At 45.7% G+C, this 17,444-nt stretch overlaps 2 protein-coding genes across 2 annotated transcripts; both read right to left on the minus strand.

Moving 5' to 3' along the window:
- Positions 1-271: 271 nt before the first annotated feature.
- On the minus strand, positions 272-8,780 carry spag5 (sperm associated antigen 5). Its single transcript, XM_042316807.1, has 17 exons — positions 8,269-8,780; positions 8,063-8,155; positions 7,812-7,946; positions 7,564-7,657; positions 7,273-7,420; positions 7,114-7,164; positions 5,919-6,093; positions 5,569-5,702; positions 5,205-5,373; positions 3,718-3,949; positions 3,323-3,461; positions 2,743-2,875; positions 2,375-2,455; positions 2,069-2,218; positions 1,691-1,765; positions 817-897; positions 272-436 (listed from the first exon to the last, which is right to left on the minus strand). Exons 1-17 carry the CDS (start codon positions 8,638-8,640, stop codon positions 365-367), a joined length of 2,334 nt encoding a protein of 777 aa, XP_042172741.1. The 5' UTR covers positions 8,641-8,780; the 3' UTR covers positions 272-364.
- On the minus strand, positions 8,727-12,302 carry LOC121845433. Its single transcript, XM_042316806.1, has 5 exons — positions 12,216-12,302; positions 11,604-11,664; positions 11,335-11,463; positions 9,089-11,235; positions 8,727-8,922 (listed from the first exon to the last, which is right to left on the minus strand). Exons 2-5 carry the CDS (start codon positions 11,640-11,642, stop codon positions 8,727-8,729), a joined length of 2,511 nt encoding a protein of 836 aa, XP_042172740.1. The 5' UTR covers positions 11,643-11,664; positions 12,216-12,302.
- Positions 12,303-17,444: the final 5,142 nt, after the last annotated feature.

Genomic DNA, 17,444 nt, shown 5'->3' on the forward strand with positions numbered 1-17,444 from the left:
AATGTACTTTCATGGAAAACCCAGAAACATTTCAAACCAACTCCATTCTGTTCAAGTTTTGATAAAAAAATAAATAATGTAAACTTAGTGGAGAGCAGTTGGAATCATTTCATTGAGTGTTCCAAGTCTATCAAACCAGAACGCTCTGTAATATTAAGATGACTAAATTTGATACCGTTTGCAATTGCAGAAGTGTATATTGTAATGCTGTAAACGTTTACAATACAGTTAACATAAATCAATTCCATCAAAACTACTCAGACGTGTTATCAGACGTGTTACCAGATTTTTTTATTTGTACAAATAGGTTTATTTAAAAAAACATATCAAAAAACTGATTAAAACTACAGTTTATAATACGACATTAACCAAGATATTCGACTAGAGTCTTGAGTTCTTTGCAGTGCTTGACAACGTCAGGAACAGAAGACAAAGTCTGTAGAGAAAGAAAAGGAAAAAGTGTCAAGTCTAATGCCAAACTATCAATATACACCAAGTAACACATATGAATATGACCATTTCTATTAAAGGTAGACTCGGCAAAATGACGTTGCCACAAGCAGCACTGCAGATACTGAGATGAGCAAATTGCAAGACTTCACTCTCACACAGTATTTGCACATGTGCACGGAATCGCATCAGGCTTTTACAACTTGGCAGCCACAGGACCAAAACAGGGGAGAAGTGGAGCCTCGCGCTTCAGTGCTCTTAGTTACTGTGGAAATGGACCCACTATGCTGTTTACTTTCAACATCTGCCATATCGCTGAGTCTACCTTTAAATTTCAAACAGAAAAATGTATATCCCTGTACTCACCTTTCTGACCGTCTCAATCATATCGTCAAGGACTCGAAGTTCCTTCTCCACTTTCTTCTGGTTGGTGTCGTGGATCATTTGCTGCAGAGACAGAGAAGAACATTGAAGATGGCGACTTGTGCATTGGATACCACTTACAGTTGAAGTCGGAAGTTTACCATACACCTTAGGCAAATACATTTAAACTCAGTTCTTCACAATACCTGACATTTAATCAGAGTAAAAATTCCCTGTCTTATGTCAATTAGGATCACCACTTTATTTTAAGAATGTGAAATGTCAGAATAATAGTAGAGAGAATGATTTATTTCAGCTTATATTTCTTTTGTCACATTCCCAGTGGGTGAAATAATCTGTCTGTAAACAATTGTTGGAAACATTACTTGGTGTCATGCACAAAGTAGATGTCCTAACAGACTTGCCAAAACTATAGTTTGTTCACAAGAAATTTATGGAGTGGTTGAAAAATGAGTTTTAAATGACTCCAACCTAAGTGTAAGTAAACTTCTGACTTGAAGTGCTTTCCTTAAAGCTGGAATCCTTAGTTGCAACATCCATTTTTGGACTTATAAATTAATTATTGAAGAATATAACTTATATAAATGACTCATGAGCTTAGTTCAACTGTCATACCCAATCAGAACCCAGAATATAAGCTTGTTTTACTCCAATGTTTGTAAACATTGTAAATGTAAAACAGTTTATAGCCTCATAACATGGTTAAAACTATAATGTTGATATCATAGATGGAGATGCATCCATAGCTCTGCATAGGAATTTGAGAGTGGTTACATTTCTCTAGGCCCATCCCTCAAATGTTCACCAAACCAGAGGCGGGGTGACACACTTGTGTATAGATCGTATAGACACTTACATGTCTCTTGGCTCTCTCCAGAAGCTTTGCTCTTCCTTCCTCAGCTTCCAACAGAGTCCTCTTTAGTCTTTCCACCTGTGGTGGAGACAGTGTTTAAGGTCCTACTGCCTGTCAAATACAACTAGTGTTGGAGGGAGAGGATTGCCTGGTATTTCAAGGCTGCAGGGTTGGTGTGAGGGGATGTATTTGAGATGTAATTGTGGCCAATTTAAAACAACCCAAGGTTGGGTCATGTAGGGCGCTGTGGCGCGTTCAGATCTAAATATTCTGCGCAGAATGCCCAGTGTCTAGCTGTGGGGACAGCAGAGACATGGACACCGTAGGGTAGCCCTAGCAGTTCTTACAGGGATAACAGGCAACCTATGGTCTGGATTGTACCTCTTTCAGTAGGCGGATCTTGTCGTCCATGGAATGCATGCTGTGTGCTGATTGGTTGCCGGTCTTTCTTAGCTCGTCCCTTAGAGCCTGGGACTCCACCTGTGATTGGTGCAGTGAACGGCGCAGGTCTGCCACCTCCCTACGCAGCTCCTACAGAACACAGCAGCAATAACAATAGGCTAAATGGAAGCACATCATGACATATAGGTGACAATTCACACGAGGATAAAATGTTGCCTAAGAACTTTTAGGAAGACGAAATAAAGTGAATGTAGACAGTATTTTTTGGTCGAAAAAGTGATTTACTTTGTTCTCAGATTTGTGCTTGTAAAGAAACTCCCTGGCCTCATTCACTTCACTGCAGATCCTCTTCATAGTGTCTACCTCCTGGTAAAACAGAACAAATGACCTGGGTTCAGCCTCAGTCACACAGACCACTATTCACCAAAATACCATGTCAGTCAAGTAATCAGACATGTCTCATGTCCTGTAGCCAAGAAAGTAATAAAAAATGTGTAGATTGCTCAGTAAAATAATCTATAATGCGCAAGTATTGGCAGCACTTTGCCAATATGCTCATAAATACAGGGGTTAACACAGGTAAGAAGTTAAGTGTAACTAAAACTGGTGTTTTTAGTTGTACGGTCTGATCTGAGAGCAGTGTAGTGTCTCACCTGGGCTTTGTTCTGTAGAGCCACCTGGTCCCGGCCTAGCTGGGTCTGGAGATGGCTCAGCTGGCCCCTCAGCTCGGATACCTCAGCCCTGTGTCTGTGGGCCTGGGCCTGCTGCTCCCTCTGCAGCCCACAGCTGGTATCGCAACACAATCATTGGTTAGGTTTACTCAGCGTATCCCAAACCCTGTGCACCAAAGTGTGATGATTAGTTGATTATTTGAATCAGCTGTGTAGTGTTAGGGCAAAAACCAAAACGTGCCCCCCTTAGGGTCCCGAGGACAGAGTTTGGGAAACCCTGGGTTTAACCCTAATATGATGGAACTTGACATAGGGCAGGCAGTGTTTCACACACTGGATTCAACTTCAACTAATCATCAAGCCCTCAACGAGTTCAGGTGCGTTTGCCCCGGGGCTACAACAATGTGTGGTGTTGGGGTTACTGGAGGGCTGGAGTTGGGAAACACTGACTTATGGTGACCAGAAAGGTAAATAAAACAGTAAATAATTGAATGCTTAAAGGAGAAATTGTAAGCTTCACATCTCAACACAAAATAAATGCCACACACGTCACAGTGCTTACATGGTGTTGTTCAGTGCCTCCTGCTCGGTGTCCTTGCTCTGTCGTAGCTGTGTGATGGTGGAGCTGAGCTCAGAGACTGTGTTAGCCAGGTCTGCTAGCAGCTCCACCACGCTACTCTGCTCCTCCTCTGGAGGCACCACTGGAGACCAGGAAGGGAGGGCATTTAGTGACTGGGCCCAGGACACATCAATACAGACAAACAAATGGGTTGTGTCCAGTAGGTACTAAACGTTTTGAAACAGTGAAAAGGGGGAGGTGCTACGAAATTGTCCAATAAGAACACAGACTTTAGTTTTTCGTTGTAAGGTTTGCTACAGGGTACCCTGCTGAACAGAACCCAGATACCCCCTGGGGCTACCAGCAACCCCCCTGGGGAGATGCGATGGAGGCCTCACCCTGACACTTCTTAGGAGTGATGGGTGCGAGGCGAGTGAAGGCGCTGGTCTCGCTGCCCAACCCTTCAGCTTGTGGTTCCTCTGTCATGTCTAAGGGGGGATGTGTGTCATTGACCTGGGCCAGGTCAGTGGTGATGGCCACCATGATGCTGTCCACGAAGGAGGTGGAGGGATGACGCTCAACATGGAGGGAGGGCTGGGACACCTCGTCTTTACCACAGACCTCTGGCTTCTGAAATAACGCCACACATCACAACAGACTGAGTCTTCTATGGACTGGTAAAGGGTGTGTGCAGTGTGTGTGATTACCTTGGTGGTCAGAGCAGTGTGAACATCATTGGTCAGTGGTCTCAGTGTGTGGTGTAACAGGGTGTGTGTGATTACCTTGGTGGTCAGAGCAGTGTGAACATCGTTGGTCAGTGGTCTCAGTGTGTGGTGTAACAGGGTGTGTGTGATTACCTTGGTGGTCAGAGCAGTGTGAACATCGTTGGTCAGTGGTCTCAGTGTGTGGTGTAACAGGGTGTGTGTGATTACCTTGGTGGTCAGAGCAGTGTGAACATCAGTTGGTCACAGGGTGTGTGTGATTACCTTGGTGGTCAGAGCAGTGTGAACATCGTTGGTCAGTGGTCTCAGTGTGTGGTGTAACAGGGTGTGTGTGATTACCTTGGTGGTCAGAGCAGTGTGAACATCGTTGGTCAGTGGTCTCAGTGTGTGGTGTAACAGGGTGTGTGTGATTACCTTGGTGGTCAGAGCAGTGTGAACATTGTTGGTCAGTGGTCTCAGTGTGTGGTGTAACAGGGTGTGTGTGATTACCTTGGTGGTCAGAGCAGTGTGAACATCGTTGGTCAGTGGTCTCAGTGTGTGGTGTAACAGGGTGTGTGTGATTACCTTGGTGGTCAGAGCAGTGTGAACATCGTTGGTCAGTGGTCTCAGTGTGTGGTGTAACAGGGTGTGTGTGATTACCTTGGTGGTCAGAGCAGTGTGAACATCGTTGGTCAGTGGTCTCAGTGTGTGGTGTAACAGGTGTGTGTGATTACCTTGGTGGTCAGAGCAGTGTGAACATCGTTGGTCAGTGGTCTCAGTGTGTGGTGTAACAGGGTGTGTGTGATTACCTTGGTGGTCAGAGCAGTGTGAACATCGTTGGTCAGTGGTCTCAGTGTGTGGTGTAACAGGGTGTGTGTGATTACCTTGGTGGTCAGAGCAGTGTGAACATCGTTGGTCAGTGGTCTCAGTGTGTGGTGTAACAGGGTGTGTGTGATTACCTTGGTGGTCAGAGCAGTGTGAACATCGTTGGTCAGTGGTCTCAGTGTGTGGTGTAACAGGGTGTGTGTGATTACCTTGGTGGTCAGAGCAGTGTGAACATCGTTGGTCAGTGGTCTCAGTGTGTGGTGTAACAGGGTGTGTGTGATTACCTTGGTGGTCAGAGCAGTGTGAACATTGTTGGTCAGTCGTCTCAGTGTGTGGTGTAACAGGGTGTGTGTGATTACCTTGGTGGTCAGAGCAGTGTGAACATCGTTGGTCAGTCGTCTCAGTGTGTGATGTAGCAGGGTGACGTCAGTAACAGCCTGGGCTAGCTGCTCTACCAGGTCCAATTGGACTGACTGGGCTCTGGCCTGACTGTCCTCCAGCTCTGCCTGCAAAGCCTCCCTCTCAGCCCTGACACACACACACACACACAAAATCAGCTAAAGACAATTGTTAAATTGCTTGTAATAACCACGTCCCATGTAGTCATATGAGACAACCCCACTCCCACCCCCCAGAACTCATCACAGCTCAACACTTTAAAAATAAATAATGTCTAATAACTAAATGTACTATGACTCCACAGTGAGTGGTACTGGGTCTTACTGGAGGTGGCTGAGGGCTCCTTTCAGGTCCTCACACTGGATGTTCCTCTCCCTGAGCCCCTGTAGATTAGCCCGGAGTGTCCTCTCGCTCTCCACCACCTGCTCCCTGGCCATATCATTCTCCATCTGTAGGAACTACACAGGGGAGGAGGAACAGAGCTGTTACACACAGCACTCACCACAGCTGAGTTTAGGATCAGCACACAGGAAGAGAGGGAGCTCTACAGAGTAAAAGAAGGAGAGAGAGACTGGTAAGGAACAGAGAAAGAGACAAAAAGGTAGAGGAACTCAAAACAAGAGAGAGCACCACCACATACAGTACTGTAGAGAGATATCCAGAGGTCCACCTACCTCGTTCATCTCCATCATGCTGTTGAGCTGCACGTGCACTTCATGGAGCTTCTGCAGCTGCAGGCTCTGACTGTGGGAGTGGCTCTGCAGCTGGCTCAGCTGCTCCTCGCTGTGGGCCAGAGCCTGGGACAGCTCACATACACGCTGCTCTGACTGGACCAACGCACCCTCCAACCTGGACACAGGAGGGGTTCAATGAAATGTTATAAAACAGGTTGTTTGGATCCTGGATGCTGATTGGTTGCTATGCGGGAGTTGTGGGACAACTCCTCCCACAAAATAGCCTGTGCTAATTCCACTGTCTTGCAGCCCAGGCAGGAAATCCATAGACTTTATATCCCTCGGGGTAAAAAAAAGCATCTCCACATTAGTTTTCCATGCTACTATTTGGTTTGCAACAGTTAGGGTTTGTATAAAACAACCTGTCTGCCTCTATGACCTTGCAACAATGTATCATTTTACACATGGATTTCTCCTGTGCCAGTAGGCTTGAACACAAAACTAATAATTCACCATGGAAACCGTAAACAGTCAGAATTCCATTCATTCCTTTAACCAGTGCAGTGCTGCCTATGTAGGCCTATTGGATATTTAATAAATCATTATTTATTACAGTTCTTGTATCTCATCATTGAATCTCTACTAGCTAGCTACATGCCAATGATTTGTTTAGCATAGCATCGCGGAATGAAAAGAATGATTCTAATTAACGACTGGGTCAAAACATGAGAAAATAACTAATGACCAGAACACAAAAACAAATTTACCCATTCAAAATAATGTTTAATGAAAATAAATATTTTTTATTTATTAATATGCTGGCAACTGTTTTATAAAAGCAATAAGGCAATGAGAATCCGGGGATTCTCATGTGATAACTCCCTCCTAAGGGCTGTTCCCTCTGCCTTGATTCAGGCCTAAGAACATCCCATAGTCAGGAGTAATCCCTGGGTTCTCATGCCTTATTGCTTAATTAAACTCAATGGCTAAACATGCCTCAGTAGTTAAACCAATGTGCATTATTGATTACAAATAGCAAAAGGTCTGCGTGTCTTAGTTCATGTTAAATCATCTTTATAGCTGCAATGTGATGGGGCTAAACAGAAAAATACATCCGAATAGCCCATTTCAATGGTAAAATACAGATTTAAATAGTAGTGATGATAAGAGAAATGAGGTAACTGAGTTCACTTACTGGTTGGCCCTGTCGGTAGCTTGCTGGACTTCTTGCCATGACTGTTGCAACCTGAAATAAGAAAGTTAAGGTTATTTTTCTCTATATATAAAAATATGTTTAATTGACAACTGCCATAGTTGAAGCACCATAACAGCTTAGAGTGAACTTTGAACTGACTTGGTGGACTCTGCAGCCAGGGCCTGCTCTAGGAAGGCATAGGAGGCCAGGGTAGATGAGACGGTGGCAGACAGCTCCGTGACCTTCCTCTCCAGCTGAACTCGCTCCTCTTCTCCCTCACTCAGCTTCTGACGCAGAACACCCAACTCTGAGAGAGGGAGAAGGCGGGAGAGCAAGAGGGAGAGAGAATGACAATGCTAGAAAATAAACACATCAGCACTTATTTTTAAACTTACCACAATAACACTTTAAACTCAAATGCTATCTTCAACTGTTTGTTTAAATCCCTACCTGAATTGATGATGGTGGCCTGCAGATTCAAGTCCCCAACCTCCTGCCTGGCAACTTGGAGACTCACGTTGGTTTGGTCCAGTTCCTCCTGGATCTATCATGTAGAAGTGAGCCATTAGAATGAAGCCATAACATTGTGGAGAGACGAGTTGCAGAAGATAACAGAGAACAGAGCAAATAGAACAGGCAGTAGAGACATTGTGAGTTGTGGGAGATGAGGGAGATGATAGAGAATACGGAGGTCAGACCTGCTCTCTCTCCTCCACAGCTTGGTCTCTCTCTGAGAGGTGCTGGTCTCTCTCTCCTATAGCGTTGGCTGCCTTCTCATTCAGCTTCACCAGTATAGGAGTTGTCCTCTGGAGGAGACGCCTGGCTGTTTTCAGCTGGGGAGAATATGACATCTTACACACGCGTCGTACAGAACAAAACGACACATTGCAACCTTTTGGATGTCTTTTCTTTCCTGACAAGACAATGTAGCCTCCAGGTTAAGACATACCTCTTGATGCAGACTGTCGTGACCGCTCATGGTTCCTCTCAAGAGCTCAGATGCAGAGTTGAGGGATTCCACGTAGGCCTTGTTCAATGCAACCTGAGTAAGGACACACACATGAGCATGGGAAAACAAATACACAGCACCAAAATAAGCATAAGCCGGGAACCAGGCGATTGCCTCTAGCCCTGACCTCAGACTGTGTGGGGTACCTGTTCTGGGTAGGTCTTGTTCAGGGCAGCCATCAGCTCCTGGTGAGATCCCACACTCTCCTCCAGCTCAGAGATACGCACGGCACAGTGTGCCCTCAGCTGCTCAGTTACACTGAAGGCTGCGTCCTTGGCGGTGAAAGCCTCCTCCATCCGTCTCCTCATGTCCTCTCTCTGCTGCAGGGTGTCTCTGACCTTCTGCACCATCCTGCCCTGGGTCTCCTTGCACTTCTCATAAAGGGACTTCATCTGACCATACTGTGTAACCAGGCTCTGCTGGTCCTCTTTAACCAGGTCTCTTATCTGCCTCATGCTGCTGAGAGCAGCCTCAGTGTCTCCACTCAGGGCTGTCATGGTGCTCCTGGTGTCCTGCATGCTGTGGAGCAGGTTCTGTAGAGTGGTCGGGTCCAGTTCTAGCTCCTTGATCCTCTCCAGGGCCGTCACATACAGGTCTTTGTAGGTTACCGTCTGGCTGAGTTCAGTGTGGTCGGTCTGGACCAGCTTGTCCCTGAATTCTGAGGGCCCGGGGCCCTAGAGTGGCCCTGTTCCCTGGCTGTGCACAGCTGCTGCACCAGGGCCTCCACCATGATGAGGGTGGAGGTCAGCCTCTGCTCCAGCTCCTGTCTGGGGACCCCACACAGGCTCCCAGGGGCCAGACTGACACAGAGAGAAAATAGTCAGTTCTCATACCACACACGGGAAATACTTGTGAACACTTCTCTCAGACAAACACCAAAAAACAATATTTACATGGTTCATATTACATAAACACAGAACATTTGACAGAGTTCTCACTCACAAAAACACACAGGCCATTACTCACTTCCAGAGCAGAGTCTCGGTGCTGGTGCAGGCGTCAGACACAGAGAACTCCCTCTTCCTCTCAAACTGACCAGAGGTGTTGGCACTGCGGTCTGCCTGCCTCACTGGAGTGGTGCCAACACACATGCTGTGGCACTCCACAGCCACGGTCCCCGCTGTAGTTTCCACTACAGGAGGGGCGGGAGCGGGTGTAGGGGCTAGGGCAGGGTTGCTAACAGGGTCCATCTTGCCCGATGCCAGGATGAGAAATTGGGCCATCTGGATGAGTTGCTGCTGAAAGGGCTCCTCACAAACCAACCTTGGTAAATGATCAAAAAGACCCATCTTTACATTCTCCACCTTGGGTTGGGATTTTACATGAGGTACATCCACTTCTGGCCTCGTCTCCACAGTCTCTGTGACTGGGTCTGGAGGAGGAGGGGGCTTGCAGGTCGATGCGGCACCCACTGCCGTCGAGTTGAACTTGGGCAGAGGCATGGGGCTCTCCAGGACGGCCCCCCAGAGTCGGCTGTCTGGGTTGGCGGGGACAACGGAGCTACCCTCAGCAGAGTTGAGGACACAACTCCTACCGTTTTCCAGAGCGGATTCCTCCATTTGGGCGAAAGACGATTTCTGAATGCCCCTTCTTCTGGTCATGGGGGTAGTGCTAAGAACGGGGCTGAAGATCTCAAACTGTAAAGCATCACCAACGCCGGCCCACGTCGCTACAGAGGGGATCTTGGGTAGCTCAGTCAACATGTCAGCAATGTTCTCAGAGCTCGCTTTGTCTGTAGTGTTGGAGAGAAGAGGAGCGTTACTGCTTGAACCCAGCACACTGTCTGTGGCCCCATTGGACTCCTGCATTGAACCATGAGAATGGGAGTGAGAGGCTATCGATGAGTTGTCCTCATCTACAGGTGTGGAGCTCCTGGCCGAGGCTCCAAACTCATTGCAATGGGAGCGGTCAGTTTCCAACTGTATAGCTGGAACCACGGCGCTGTCTTCATCATGAGAATAACCCTGTTTGGGGCCTTCAGGGAAAAGCTGACAGGCGACATCTTCCAGGTCCTTCAATGACCTTAAGGATTCATTTCCCATTGAGGGTTCACTTATGGCAGCGGCGTCCGCTTTCCACACGGCACCTTCACTTTCCACATGGCTGTAAGGGTGTTTTGCATGATCGGAGGACTGCTCCTCTATGATGTTTGGGTTGACCCTGTCGTTGTACGGTAGATGACTTGTCACAGTCTGATTCTCAGGTAGGAGAATAGTGTCTTTGGACACTCTGGTGGACTCTGAGACTTCAACCTCAAGCCCAGTGCAGATGAAGGATTTGAATGTCACATGTCCTTGTCCGCCAGTGGCATTTTGAACACCAATTGACTCTTCATTGGTATGTACCATCTCTATGGATTTCATAGTACTACAATGTGTAGGTTCTTTGAAGGAAAGGTGTGCACTAGAGGCCACATTACAATAGAGGTGATCTGCGTGGTCATCGATGGACTGCATGTCCAACTCATCTACTATAACACTTTGATATATACTGTCGTTGTATGGCTGATGGTGGTTTGCAGGCTGATCCGTTGGTAGGAGTATAGTCTCAAGTGCCACCCTGGAAGCCTCTGAAACTTCCACCTCTCCTCCGGTGCAGATGAAAGACTTAAACGTTACATCTCCCTGTCTGCCAGTAACAGTCTCAGTGATGTGGGCTATATCAGTGAACTGTGGAACACTAAGACTGGCGTTTGAACCCCCATTAAAGGACAGGTCAGCTTTAGTTGTGGACAAATCTCTTTCCAAATCACAATAGACGTGATCCACATGGTTGTCACAGCATTGAGTAACCATACTGTCAGAGAGACATGTGTTTTCATCATCATAGCCAGGAAGAGAAGAGATGTTCAGTTGATTCTCGGGTAGCCGGATGGTTTCGTCTACAACCCTTGAGGGCTCTGAAACCTCAACCTCACCCCCAGCACAGATGAAGGACTTGAAGGTAATGTCTCCAAGTCCACTGCTTGTATCAACAGCTCTGTCCTCAGTGGTAGGAGCTGTATCACTGGTAGTAGTTTTATCACTGGGCTTTGGAACACTAGGAGAGCATAAGACCTCAGCTGGTGGAGTGTAATGTGTTAACGGGTCTGTGTAGATGAACACAGCATCATTCTGTAGGGAGAATGGGAGAAGTATAAGGTAAAGTTTAAATGTCAAACAACAGTTCAGTGAACAGGATCCATAGGCCCATAGCTTGGCTGTTCGTCATACCTTGGGTGTTTTGAGGATATTGCTGCCCGACCCTGATCTCGATTTGAGTCTAGAAGATGGGGTTGAGACATGGCGCATTTCATTCTGGACACACCTCAATGGGGTGCGTTCTCCAGATCTTGTTGAAGGCTGGGTGCATTGAGAGAAGCCAACATCCAGTTATTGATAAACAACTTAGCTAGTTAATGTTAGTGACTGCTATCCACAATTATGGTCGAAAGTTCTGTTCAGTAACTTCATAATACATGTGTGAAATGCAAATCTTATACCATGGTCTCTCCAAATGTATGCGATCTTCTCGTGGACATGAGGGCTTGCGTGGCTGGGCTACTGTCAGAATACAAACAACCTGGCATTATTGTTGGAGCCATATCAGACCTGTTACCAACTTGCCTGGCTAGTTAGCGTTCAGATAAAAGTGATGGGGTGTATTCATTGGTCGGATTCAGTTGCAAAACGTCTATTGGACTAATTCAAGTAAGTCCCTCCCCGTTTCGTTCCGTTTAATAAACGTTTTTCAACAGAATCGCCGGAATTAATACACCCCTGATGTAGGTAGCTATGTAACGTTAACTATGGAAAATATAACGTTATTAACGTTGACTGAAATTAGCTAATAGGCCTACCATTGAGCATATTATCCATTGTGTTAAATGACAGAGCTCATGCAGAATTTGAGTTTCACGGGGACATTTGTGTAACGTTCGTTAGCTAGAGTTATCCCATAACGTTAGCTGGCTAACGTTATGAGTTGTGACCCGATTTAAAATATTCGGCTACAAAGCGCTGTAAATAAAAGTCAGAGCTATTTCATATGGTTATTATTAACAGCTACTTAAACTATTTGCTAAAGAAAATGTTTTTGAATGAAGTAAACAAACCTGCTATTGGAGTAAACGTCAACCGCCTGTTCTTCATTCAAACATGAGTAGGTTCGCTGCTATTGGCTATAAACCGTAAACGTAAACTCTCCAACGCCTTCACGTAAATCTATGGGTCGCCTTTTACTCATTACTGACACCTGCTGTTGTGTTTGTTTATTGTATGGTATTATTTTCAAACGTTTCAGATGCTGCATGTTCACAAAGACAAAATTCAATGGAAGTCACAGCCCTGCCCATACTGGATTTTAGTAATTTTATTCATAAGACTGTATTTTATTTTCATACAAAATATTTAACATTCAAACATTCCAAATCAAGTTGTATACAAAAACAAACTTTTAGGGAGATTACAGAAATGCCAGATGGATCAACTGCATCTAACCCTCATTGCATCTGTCCCACTCAATGATTGGTATTAACTTTTTAATACAGACACAGCAAACTTCAATATATTGAATACTGCACTATATTCCATCACACAAAAACGACCATCCATATTCCATCATCATCAATAAACCTTCAGATAAGCAAAATATACATTAATTTCTGTCTGACTAGCTGAACTTTTTCAGCTCCTGGATCCTGACCAGTGGTTTAGAAGTGACCCTTGTCTCCCCCCCTACCCTCTAGCTCTGTGGTGCTGGAGCTCTTGCTTGTCAGCCCCATCCTGATCATGGGTATCACGGTCACACTGCACCGACGGCGGAACGAGCCAATGGCCGTCCTCTCTTTCAGCAGGCTGTCGCTGATGGCGTCCAGGGACATCTTCCTTCCCTTCCCCCGGCGCTGGCGGAGCAGGGCCCCCACAGTGGGGCTGGCCCCCAAGTGAGGTGTCCTCCTGCGGTGGAGGAGAGAGGAAGGAGGCCGGGGCAGGGCCTGGGGCCGGTAGGAAAGGCTGATCTGACCCAGTAAGGCCTCGGTTAGACTCCTCATGTCTAACTTCCAGTCCTTAGATGGGGAGGGGGTGGTTGTCTTCCCTTCCTTCCCCTTCTTAGACCCTCCAGTCAAGGCCTTCTTTGTCTCAGGTTTTGCCTCTGGTGGCTTCACTGTTTTATAGAAGTTCTCCCTCTTTGTCCATAGGGTTTCTGGAAGGGGCTTGAAAGGCAAGTCCTTTCGGAACAATGGAGGTAGACCTTTCTCTGGCTCTGGCTTCGGGTGACCTGTGACCTTGTGGTCAATGGCACAATTAATGGCATTCTGCTTGACTGCTGTCTGGTGTTTGACCAGAACTTGACCGGGTTTATCATGACCACAAAGCCTGGGGACTGCGGCCTCAGATATGTCAGTGCTCAGACAGTACTTCTTCATGGTTTTCAGCAGCAGGTCATTGATAGGACCGTTACCTACCTGAGCTGAATACCACAGAGCCTTGTGACCGTGCTTGTCGACGTGGTTCAGGTCATAGTCCAGAGCTTGGAGAAACAGCCGAACCAAACCCAGACGGCCGTACAAGACCGCATACACCAGAGCGGTTCGACCGTGGCGGTCACAGAGCCCCACATGGCCTCTGTGAATCAGGAGCATGCGTGCTACACCGAGGGACCAAGACTCCCCATCATGGAGGCAGCAGAGCATTAAAGGGGTCCTCCTCTCCTCATCCCTGCTGTTGACGTTAGCCCCAGCCTCGATTAACCTTCTAGCTAGGATGAAGTCAGCCTTTAATATAGCCTGGTGGAGATTCAGTGGTCCCATTGCTTCCTAGGCAATTCAAGTCAACTGGTGAAGGCGTAGCTGTTTTCTCTCTGTTCAGTGAACTATTTACATCCAATTTAACAACACACAATTCATTTGTTGTAATTTGCTGACCCTAAAAACAGCGTCTCCTCAAACGAAAATACCCACTGTGTGTGTGTTACTCCGAACCTCCAACTCTCACAAGAATACAAAGTAGTAGTGTGAAAGAGCGATTTGCTGTTGCTATTGGAAAGGGGAGTGATTCTAGTAGTAAATCTATGCCAGACAATGAAAGGCCCACCACTCCACTCCATCCAACAATGACAAGTTGACCAATCGCACAGACTGTTGTCACACTGGATATAGACAGAGGGCAATTCAGTTCCCAATAAATTCCTGAATTTAAAAGACTTTGTACTGGACATTGGATTACTAAAACTGAGAGGTTGACAAAGGTCAAGGGAAATACTGGAAGCAATTTTGGAATCCATATCCTACCATAGCGGAGTCGATGTTAAAACTGTGCAACAAACTAACTTAGATAGTAAAGGCGTGTTCACTACCATTACTAAACATAACTCAACCATAAAGATTCCATCTGATAAGTGATAGTGTGCACTGCAGTGTACTGAGGTGCTCTTTCCCAGCCTAGAAGTGCTTGGAATAAATGCTCTATAATGTAACTTACTTAGTAAAATAAAGTGCTATGATCATACGGTATAACCAACCATTTCAACAAGCACTCTATCTTCACAGGAAAATTAAAACAATGTTTTAATTAAACAATTTTAAAACAAAAATATAAATGAAACATGTAACAATTTCAAGGATTTTACTGAGTTACAGTTCATATATGGAAATCAGTCAATTGAAATAAATAAATTAGGCCCTAATCTGATGGATTTGACATTCCTGGGAATACAGATATGCATCTGCTGGTCACAGATTACTTTAAAAAAGAAGTAGGGGTGTGGATCAGAAAACCAGTCAGTTTCTGGTGTGACCACCATTTGCCTCATGCAGCGTAACACATCTTCTTCGCATAGAGTTGATCAGACTGTTGATATTGGCTTATATCCAATGTGAAGAAGAAGAGTCTGTTCTTACAGCGGCTCCTCCAATACACTGACCTGGGGTCAGCAGATTGGACCCCCCCTTAATGGCGGCCTCAGCCTCCTATGGATCGTGCAGGAACCGGAACCTGGGTCGGTCACGAGATTCTAGAGAAACGGGGACATTCATAGAGGAAGAAGCCAGTGAAAATAGATCTACTTGAACAATTATGGCAAAATGGATGACGGAGAAACATGTCTTTTTTTTAAAATACCGTTGACTTTAATTTGGTAGAATAGTTTAGGCATGAGATGCAATGGTATCTATACAAACCTGCTGCAAAAACAATTGGCGCCACAATGGAGCTCTCTGGTGGATGAATGCACAACTCAGTCCTTTTAAAAAGCAATAAAGCTCTCAAGTCAACCTCAGCTCGGGGAGAATTCTATAGGCTTACCTGCACTGATGGGGTAAAAGGAACTCCCCCAGCTCTCTCTCTGCATGGGGTTGAAGTGCACCTCCAGACTGGTCACAAGAGGCTCCCTGATCCAGCTGGGAACTCGGGGAAAAAAACTTTCCTCTTTTCCAAGTTCCCAGTTATCTTGAAAGCACCATAAATCCAGAGAATGACAGACTTTGGTGAAAGTTTCATGACAAATTCTTCCCTAAAGAAGGACCCCAGTGCCACCTTCCTGTTCAAGTGAGCACAGCACAATGGTGAGTCCAAAAATGTATTGTATACTACTGCATAAATTATGTAATATGCCAGGGAGATAAGTATACTGTAGCTAAGAAAGTAATACTAAGTGTATGTTGTGTAGTAGGCTGTTAGTAGCCCATATGCCTCACCCTAGTCATTTGGTCCCTTTCCCCCTCAAAACAAAGCCTACTGTTCTGACTTGGTGGTGCACATTTAGCATATACCCTGTTTTAGAAAAATGTAATAATTGAATATTGTAAGGGCTTTCATTGTCTGCTTATATGCCCCCTTGTGACTTGGTGTACAGGGAAAATACTATAAGAATGGCCCATGTTCTGAATTCTGTTGCTGTACATTTCAAAAGTGCTGAAAAAATAGATTTTTGACAACGTCTGTTTTAGCTTGCTCATTAATGTCTTAATCGAAATTACAGATTGCCTCTTATCCGCTCAATGTTCCCTTATGCCATAGTTTGCACATCTCAATTGTCAGTAGAAACCACATTTGTTCAGCAAGGCAGCCATATCAGCAGTTTTTTTTAAAGCAGTAAATGAGGCTGAATGAACTGTTTCGATACCAGACAGGGCTCCGTTGATAGGCAGGTGTAGCAGTGGTAAGGATTCATTCACTCCATGGTGCTGAAAAGAAAGCTTTGCTGTTGGGACAGTTTGTGGGCACCGTTTGTCACCGTTATAGTGGAGTTAAGTATTGTTTAGTGTTGTGTTGTGTAGTGGCTTTGCTGGAATGCATCTACAAAAAGGTTGAGTTTGCCCCACCAAGATTTACATGCTAAAATGATTTGACAACTTGGAACAGCGCATCATGCCATTTAGGCTGGCACATTTTCAGTTTGCCTAATCTCCAACAGCCTACTGTCACTCACAGATTCAGACTTGAGGCAAATAAGGCTATTTTCTTGCCTGCCGAAATCCCCCCCCTTCTATTTTGGACACTTATTCTTTGGACACTGTGTTAATTAACAAACCGCCAGACGAGCTTCAACGCCATAAAACACTCCTTCCGTGGCCTCCAACTGCTCTTAAATGCAAGTAAAACTAAATGCATGCCCTTCAACCGATCGCTGCCCGCACCCGCCCACCCCGTCTAGCATCACTACTCTGGACGGTTCTGACTTAGAATATGTGGACAACTACAAATACCTAGGTGTCTGGTTAGACTGTAAACTCTACTTCCAGATTCACATTAAGCATCTCCAATCCAAAATTAAATCTAGAATCGGCTTCCTATTTCGCAACAAAGCACCCTTCACACATGCTGCAAAACATACCCTCGTAAAACTGACTATCCTACCTATCCTTGACTTCGGCGATGTCATTTACAAAATAGCCTACGACACTCTACTCAGCATGCTCTTGTTGGCTGGCCCTCACTTCATATTCGTCGCCAAACCCACTGGCTCCATGTCATCTATAAGTTTTTGCTAGGTAAAGCCCTGCCTTATCTCAGCTCACTGGTCACCATAGCAGCACCCACCCGTACTATGCGCTCCAGCAGTTATATTTCACTGGTCACCCCCAAAGCCAACTCCCCCTTTGGCCGCCTCTCCTTTCAGTTCTCTGCTGCCAATGGCTGGAATGAATAGCAAAAATCACTGAAGCTGGAGTCTTATATCTCCTTCACTAACTTTAAGCATCAGCTGTCAGAGCAGCTTACTGATCATTGCACCTGTACACAGCCCATCTGTAAATATCCCACCCAACTACCTCATCCCAACATTATTATTTTTGCTCTTTTGCACACCAGTATCTCTACTTGCACATTCATCTTCTGCACATCTA

Source organism: Oncorhynchus tshawytscha, unplaced genomic scaffold (genome assembly GCF_018296145.1).
Source record: "Oncorhynchus tshawytscha isolate Ot180627B unplaced genomic scaffold, Otsh_v2.0 Un_contig_6829_pilon_pilon, whole genome shotgun sequence".
NCBI classification, from domain to species: Eukaryota; Metazoa; Chordata; class Actinopteri; order Salmoniformes; family Salmonidae; genus Oncorhynchus; species Oncorhynchus tshawytscha.